Below are 8,938 nucleotides of genomic sequence, written 5' to 3'. Positions count from 1 at the left end.
AGTATAGTATAGTATAGTATAGTATAGTATAGTATAGTATAGTATAGTATAGTATCGTATTAGTATAGTATAGTATAAGTATAGTATAGTATAGTATACTATACTATACTATAAATTTAAAAAGCTCTAAGAATAAAGTGTCGTGTGAACCCAGGAGCAATCGTGAATCATTTTCCTGAGTGATTGGGGGAAGCAGTGTTTGATCTGGGCCTTGAAGGGTGAGAGGAGCTTTTAAAGAGAGAAAATGAAGGAGGTAGTCAAGGCTGAGAGAGCAGTAAGTGTAAAGCCTCAGAACTACAGAAGGCCATGGAATGCATACTGAATGGGGAGGCTCCAGTAGAGAAGATGATGCATGAAGGGTATAGAGAAGGTGAGTCTAGGGAGGCAGCTTGGAGACAGAGGCAAACTGTTACACATGACTCAACCTTATGGTGGGGACACGCCATTACCATCTGCCAAGCAGATACATACTGATTTAGCATCATCCCCAATCTGTCATCACTCCTTTCTTGGAGGACTTTAAGAAAACAAACTATATGTGTTAAGGCTGGAATGGACCTTTAGGGCTTTAAGGCTTTAGAATTGCATAACCCCGAATTCAAACCCTGGCTCTGCTATTGAGTGTGGCATTTGGGGCAAGATACGTCTCCCCTCTGAAACTTAGTGTCTTGATCTGTACAATGAAAGTGACAGACCCTTACAGAACTAAAATGGTGACTATGAGTTGGCCCATAGAATGCCTTGTATACAGGACACACTTCATAAACACTGACACTACCCCTTCTACTCTTCATTTTATCCCCTCTCCGTCTTTCAGCAGGAACACATTTGGCCCAAGAATGTTGGTAACAGGACTTGCATTATTGCAGTCTTTTCATGAAGAGAATTTCACAGCTTAGTATCTAGATTCTGTTTGAAAATTCTTTCAAATAGAATATTCTACTTAAACTCCTTTGTTGTACTGCCCCACTAATGCTGGAAAGAGTTCCACAGAGCAGGCCAGTATCTACTATTCTGAAAATCTCTGCAGCATTCCCAGATGTGTTGGCACAGATTTAACCTATGAACCTTCCTGGGGATTTGAAGAAACAATGAACCCAGAAGAATATTATTGTCAGCACACTGTTCCAAGACTCTAGATAGCTGCTCAGAGTACAATGAAATTGCAATAGATTACATTCTACACTTTGATCTTGATCCATCAGGATGTCTTCCATCCTAATCTGCTCTGAAACAACAAGCAGCACATGATTTTTCAGTACGGGTCACAATGAGATATTTTCATCACCCTTTTCATCACTGAATCACTCTTCCTGGTTAGGGGACCTAAGCTTTAGTATCATAAATGTGAAAAATTTAAACATCTTTGAAATTATTTAGTCCAGCATTTCCCAAGGGACTCAGGGGGAGTGTACAGAAGCAGAATGGACACTAGTGGCATTATCTGTACAAAAGAAGCAATGGAACCTCACTGCCTGGACTGGTTCTAACAGATAAAGGCCCATTTTACATCATTGCATCTGGAGACCCATAGGTGAAATGAGTCTAAAGAGTTGATTTGTATCCTTCTAATTAACCTTGTTCATTATAAAAATACCTTCTTACTTCTATAAGTAATTATGTTATAATATAGCATTATTATAATACTACAATAATAAGTAGGCTCATATGTAATTCTTGGATATATCTAAAGTTGATTTACTATTTGAAGATGTAGCACTCATTATATTCACTAATATAATTCAGAGCTCACTCCACGTTAGGCATTGAGGTAAAGGGAGGAAATCTCTGAATATTGAAGAGAAGGTAGGCAGTGGGTTCTTATCAGTGGAGGTATACACATAAGAAATATATCTGATGTGTATTTAAAACATAGTAAATGCCATTTGGCATTATTATTAATTTACTTAACCCTCATAATAACTTCATGAATTGAGCGGCTATTATCATCACCCCCATTTAGGAAAGAGAATATAGAAGTGTCACAGACAATTCAAGAGATGTGCCTACAATTACTTAGCTAGTAAGTAGCAATGCCAGAATTTGCATGTAGGAAAGCTGGCTCCAGGGTCCATTTTCGTAATCAGTATAATGCAATACCACCACTGCAGAGTAATTTGTATGGCTTCCATATATACAGTCTACAACTTTGGTAATATTTCTTCATTTTTAATTACTGCCTTCCCCAAACCATAATAGCATCAAGTCTAGCATCTCTGTCTTGGAAAATCTTTCTTCTTTCCGAAAACAATTTAAATCCCTGAAAGAGAAGACTCTCTTTCTTACAAACATAAGCAGGATATAGGAACCATCACTGCTTCTCATAGCCATATGGAATTGCTACTTAACATGCACCTGAGGTGGAAAAATATAGTTTGTCACCTCTATTCTGTTTCTGGCTGTCACCAAGTCTCTGCACAAGCCACCACTGCATTTTTTTAATAGAGAGTGAGGAGACTCCTTCAGTGACAAGCTTAGCCAAAGTTGTACTATTTTAGACCACCCAGGGCTCTAGGGCTGTGCTCTTATAATCGCTCATGACTTTGCCTTAAGGAATCATCAACTTTAACCTGTCCTTCTCTAGAATTAACTAATTCAAGGGGCCTTATTCCCCTGGGCTTTGGCCAAGAACCCAGAGAGAGCCCTCAATGGAAGATATAATTTGCATAGCCAATCTTGGTTGCTGCACTGTCTCAGATAGTGTGAGCAACTTTCACATTAAGACTGATGCTGGACTTTTATAAAGATTTATCCCAACCCATAAACTCAATTATTTCTTCTGGTGATAAATAAAACAGTGATCTCATCAATGCTCCAGGATCTCCTGACTGTGTTGGTCATACCTAGAGAAGCAGTACATTTAGTAGGTGTCTCTCCAGCAGGAAGCTTTCACAGAGGTGGTTTTCAGGGATAATTTTGATCAATCAACTTGAAACATCAACTTGGAGTTACAAGTAAATCCTCTGCAATGAGGTCTGTGCTGATTCCCAGACTGAGCACAGGACAAGATAAGGAAAGGAACTAATCTGTGGATAAGCATATCTCTTCAAAGCCTCTAACAGGTATCTCTGATTTACAGGGTGTCCTCAGGGCCATGCATCCAGATCTTGACATTGTGCAGTTGTACCTGAAGCCACTGCTCATTGGAGAACTTGCCCCAGGAGAGCCCAGCCAGGAAAGACACAAAAATGTGAGTGAGATGTCAGGATCCATGGGTGTAGAAGGATGGAGACGAGGCATATTTTAAAGCCAATTAACTGTTTTCTGTGAAGGGTGGGACCACAGTAGAGTCAATGGATGGAGTCCATGTATTTCAAAACAATGCCTTTTTCTTTAGATCATGAGAACTCTTAAATCTTTGTGAAGCAAAAGAATTAAATTCTTATCCCTTCATCAAACAGTAATTTCATGTCTCTAAGCACCTACCTCATGCCAGGGAATTTACGGATATAATTTCCTTTTCATTGACTGCTTGTAATTATGTTTTATATCTATGTCTATGTTCCCAGCCCAACTAAGTTGCATGAGAGGTGAGACTATGTCCACTTTTCTTATCCCTGATAAGAAGATCCTGAAGACCTCCTTTCACAGGATCAACATGTAGTAGGAACTCCAAAAACAGCTACTTATTGAAAGATGTCACTGTATCCTAGCTACAGCCTTTTTACATTTGGGGAAATTATCATTCAGGGAAAATAAATTACTTTCTAAAAGTCTGACAGCTGGTGTATCAAAGAGCTGAGACTCCAAATCAATCACTTTTCTTTGGCTCCAATCCCTTAGGTATTCCCAAGGAAAAATGCCATTCTTTCTTTAATATTTTGGCTACAAGAATACTGTCTTCTAAAGGACAGAGTCTCCATAGGACTAAAAATTCACTGGGATGGTTTTACATAATGCTGCGAGAAATTTTACTTAATATTGAGCAATTCCATTTTTTTGTGACAGCTTACATTTGCCTGACTCTTGAAATAATTTTTATAACGTATGGATCCATAGGCCCCTGTGAAGCAGAGGGAGAAAGGATTTTATTCTGTCTTTAAAAAATGAAGAAACAGACTCACAAAGGGTGCAGGAGTAATCTGAGGACACAGAACTGGTTACGGGCAAATCTGAGACTAATACTTAAGCTCAATCTTCAGGCCCATGTTCATCCCACAGCCCAGCTCTGTTCCGAAGAGTGGGTTGGTAGGATGGACAGCCTGCACTCACACCCTAACCTTGCCATTCTCAAATTGTGTGAGTCTAGGCCAGTTCTTAAACCTCTTTTGGCTCAATTTCTCCCCCATAAGATGCTGAAAACGATGGTACCAACCTTATGAGAATTATTGGGAAAACAATTGAAAGAAGTCATCATTTAAAGTGCTTAGAACAATGCCTGTAACACAGTAAATGCTCAATACATTTTACTTATTATCATAATCATGAACTGATGATGGTACTAGTAATTTTAAAACTTTCAGATATGTCCCCATCATTTGGGTCATGTAGCTCTAGGTTAAAAAGTGAAGGTGATGCAAAACTTTATTGTTTTTCCTGAATTTTTTCTGTAAGAAAAATAAAATCCCACTAACAACTGAGACCTATCAGATAATCATTATCTAAAAGAGTGTTGGTCTCTGCAGATAAAGGTCTACCATAATTTTTCTTTAATACATTTATGTGGATATTCAAGTTGCTGTATATAGAAAATTAGTATTTGAGCATAAAATTGGGTGTCAGTTATGGGTTTAAGTTCACCACCTGTCACTGACTTGTTGACGACTTCAAGCCAGTCACTCTTCTGGGTTTTGCTGACCTCCCTCAACTCTGCAATAAATGTTTTGCAAAGGATGACCAGGCTGGAGGCACCCTAGAGATAACAAATTAATATTAGATAATTATTAGAATAATCTGTGGCCACAAGAATTCTAAGATTGATGGGGGCTTGGGAGATGAGCCTATCCAGAACTTTTGCCAGGCAGTGGGTCCTTTAAAACTTGTATCTGTGAATTTTGAAATTTTTGGCTTCTAGAATTATTTTCATAGCTCTTTCTTTTTTTGTTTCTAACATTTCTCCTTTCTTACATCTGTACAACCCTGTTATAGTTCTCATAACCTGGTCACTTTCCCAGCTGTCCTAGGAAAGAGATACTTCTTTCCAACCTTGTGCGCTCTCCCGTATGATGTGGCAAGCTTGTAAACCAATGCTAATGTTGTACATGAACAGTCACACATGCACATACACACAGGGCCCTTAAATGAGACCTCTCCAACCGAGTACACACACGCTAATAAGCCCTGCCTTGTTTTGGGGGATCCACTAAGCAGCTCTCAGAAAATTCATCCTGAGAGCTAATCTAAGTGAACTATGATCTCTATCTTCCATGAAATAACCCTTTCTACACATTAAGCAACTTATGGCCTGGAAAGCACTTTGTAAACTATACCAGTAACTATGGTAACATGGATCCATATAGATGACCAAGTTCCCCCACATAGAACCAGAGGTCACTCAACACCTGAAATAATTCTGGTGGTTTAAACGGCGACTGTTAGGCGTATGTATCTCTCCACTGCACTCTCCTCTCCTTCCCCCTCCCCTGAAAAAATCTAATTCTGAATTCCATAACAGCTTTAGGACAGTTTACAAGTCATTATTCACCTTTCACTACTGCAGAAAACAAAAAAAATTTCATAAACATTTTTTAAAGGTTTTATTTGCTGGTTCATTGTTTTGGGGTTTTAATTCTGGACAATTAAATGTATTAATAAAATTCTATTAATAAAAGAGATGTATACAAAATTAATAAAATAAATTATTAATTATGTTCATCTGTATTCCCTTTCCCTGAAAGAGCTAATTTACTCTTTGAATATTTATTTCATAGTCCCAGTTGGTGAAAGATTTCCAAGACTTGTGGAGGATCGCAGAAGCTATGAACATGTTCCATGCCAACCTGGGGTTCTTCTTTCTTCACTTTGCCCAGATCTTAATTTTGGAAGTGCTGGCGTGGCTAATAGTATGTTATTTTGGCAGTGGCTGGCCTGTTACTATATTCATTTCCTTTCTTCTCACAATTTCTCAGGTAAGCAGGTATACTAAGCCCAGGCAGCGTCCTCATAGAAAGGCTCAGAATTTCTTCTTCTCTCTTTAGATTGGTGTCAGCTGCTGCCTGACACTTCTTGGCAAGGCAGGCACTTGCCAGCAATGTCAGGCACTTGCCAGCAAGTGACCAAGCTTCATTGGGATTTGGTTCTCTCCTCTCTAAAGTGAGGATAATAATGAATGTGGAATTATTCTGAGAAGGACTAATCAGGCAAATGTGTAAAATATAAAGCACAGTGTCTGGCCTATGGTAAATGTTTAATTAATGACAATTGCTGCTGTTTGCCCTGTTTTATCCCCACCATCTCAGTGATTGAAGTTCTGTCCTTTGCCATGCAACACACATATTTATCTTTTATTATTTAATCAATCAACATTTATCAATGCATCAGACCATGAATGCTTGAAGGGCAGATGTGATATCCTATGTGAGAATAAGAACGTGTGAGTTCCTCCATAAATGATAAATAGCAAGTGACACTTAGCCAGGCATTTGATAAATCTTTGTTGAATGAAGTATGAATCTCTGAATGTAGCCTTCTACGAGCGTGATACCATGTTGTCGATACAAAGGAAAAGTCAACATGCTCCCTGCGCCCAAGAAAGAAGTCATCTAGTGGAGGAAATAGTCCTTCACGAACAGCTAAACACACTGCCTGGCACAAATCAATGATATTAATCCCAAATTCAGGAACAAGCATGTACTGTTGGAGCAGAAAGGAGCATTTAATTCTCATTAGAATCATTGGAAAAGGTTTCGTAGAGAATTAACTGCAATGTGTTTCCAGGTTCCAGAATTCTGGATGTTGATTCTTTTTCTTAAATCCTCTTGTTTTATTTCTTGAAAAGTGAATTTTGGAAACAAGAAAGGAAACAAATATTTGTTTGGTGCTTAGCATAAGCTGGGCACTTTACACACAGCTATGTAGCACAACAACTCCATGAGTCAGGTATTAGCGTCGTCTTCTATCAGATGAAGAACTGAAGGTGAGAGCTACCGAGTAACTTGCCCAGAGTTGTGAAGCTCGTTAGTGGTGAAGAACAGTTTAGAATTCAAATCTGTCTGACACCAAAGACCATGGTCTTTGCACTCTGTACTGGAAACCTTTGAAAGTGACAATGAGAGCATTCCAGGCTGAGACAACAAAGGCATAAAAGTTGGAAAGAACAGGCAGGATATGTATGGGAAATAGAAACTAATTTTGGCTGGAGGTCGAACAAGATCACCCACTGTTCCCAAATAAGGTTATGAATCTACTACGGGACTCATTGATTGATTTCTTGTTAGGGTCCCAATTTCTCTAACAGTAACTTCATCTCTCCTAGGCTCAGAGCTTATTTCCGCAGCATGACGCGGGGCACCTTTCCATATTTAAGAAGTCCAAGTGGGACCATGTGATGCATAAATTTGTGATGTGCCATCTCAAGGTATGGGACGTCAGGGAGCGTGAGGGGGATTCCTGAACATGAGTTCCTAAGGAGTGCTTCCCATGTTTGTGCATTGATATCAGTAAAAAATATTTATGATACCCCACAAATAAATGTAAGTGTACTAACAAGGTAGATAATATGTACTAATATATAATACGACACTATAAAATATGTGCTGAAATGAGAATTTTAAATTAAATTTTTTGTGAGGATTTATTTAGTTCTATTTAAGAAGCTCTTGTATTTTATATTACCCTGGTAGACTCTTTGGCTAAATCCCTGGCACCCCCCTGCCCTAAGGAACCACCTCACAGAAGAAAGTGTGTGCCTTGAAAAATGAAGATGTGCATTGTGAAATCATAAGTGGGAATATTCTTAGAAGGGATTTGAAGATTTATTGTTGGGAAGCTAGGGGAAACCAGCAAGCCTGATTAGTCCTAAGGGTGGGGGCAAGGAGGAGGCAGCTATGAAGAAATAAAGGAAAAGATGCAAAGCAGTTACTAGTGAACAGAAAGACTAGTCAGGAAAAGCCAGATGGCTCTGTTCAAGAGTGGAGGATTGCGAAATCCAGACTGCTGGGAAAAGCAGGTAGTGATATGACAGCTGGTCTTATCCCCCCTTACTTGGGCTCCAGGAAGCAGGTACACTGTCCCATGCACCACTGCAGTGCAGCTCCTAAGAGAGTGCCTGGTTCATGGTGGGGGGGGCCTTCAATAAGCTTTTGTTGAAGGAAGGAATGAAAGAAAGAAAGAAAGAATGAGTGAATGAATGAACCAGTTAACAGTGCAGGACTTCCAAGCGTGGCTTCCAGCCCTGGCTCTGACAGTGCTCATTGTGAGATCTTTAGTAAATCACATTCTATCTCTGGCCCTCAGTGTTCCCATCAGTACTACTAGGAGTTAAACTAGATCTCTGCTTTTCTAGAACTTTCTAGGGTTTGGTGACTATGTACTCTGGCCTAGAAGGGAAGCAAATGTCTCTGAGCCTTCTACTAAACCAAATCCTTGCATTCAAACCAGGACCCCTTAGGAAAAGCCTATGGGCACTGACTCAGAGCCTATTAGTTCTTCCCTAACACAGTGATTTTATACATATATATCGTTCTGGTTATCTGCTTCCCCAACCCATAGTGGCTTAGAAGTAGCCAACTAATAAAAGGGTGAAGACAATGCTAGATTCAGGCCCACAGAGAGTAGTGAGCAGTAACTACTTACAGCAAATGATAAGGAAGCGCAGATGGGGACTCACATTGTGTGGGCCTGACAAGTGCCAGGTTCAGAACTTGCCCCTTTAGGCTATTTTCTCAAGTAATTCTAATGACATGAGGACATAGCACTCCTAGTTTTCAGTTGAAATTCATGTTCAGAGGGGTTAAGTATTTAAGCCAATGGCCATAAACTGGTCAGTGGAGAATTCATA

At 39.4% G+C, this 8,938-nt stretch overlaps 1 protein-coding gene across 1 annotated transcript in view; it reads left to right on the top strand.

Moving 5' to 3' along the window:
- The window catches only part of LOC116467853 (putative fatty acid desaturase 2-like protein FADS2B), a 35,763-nt gene that overhangs the window by 6,388 nt on the left and 20,437 nt on the right, over window positions 1-8,938 (top strand). Inside the window, exons 2-4 of the mRNA XM_032151500.1 lie at window positions 3,080-3,190; window positions 5,871-6,068; window positions 7,415-7,516. Coding sequence (XP_032007391.1) covers window positions 3,080-3,190; window positions 5,871-6,068; window positions 7,415-7,516 — 411 coding nt within the window. The remainder of the gene's footprint in view (window positions 1-3,079; window positions 3,191-5,870; window positions 6,069-7,414; window positions 7,517-8,938) is intronic.

This window comes from Hylobates moloch, unplaced genomic scaffold (assembly GCF_009828535.3).
Source record: "Hylobates moloch isolate HMO894 unplaced genomic scaffold, HMol_V3 SCAFFOLD_5, whole genome shotgun sequence".
NCBI classification, from domain to species: Eukaryota; Metazoa; Chordata; class Mammalia; order Primates; family Hylobatidae; genus Hylobates; species Hylobates moloch.
Note: the sequence above shows the minus strand (reverse complement) of the source record. Positions and strands in the feature narration are given on the sequence as shown.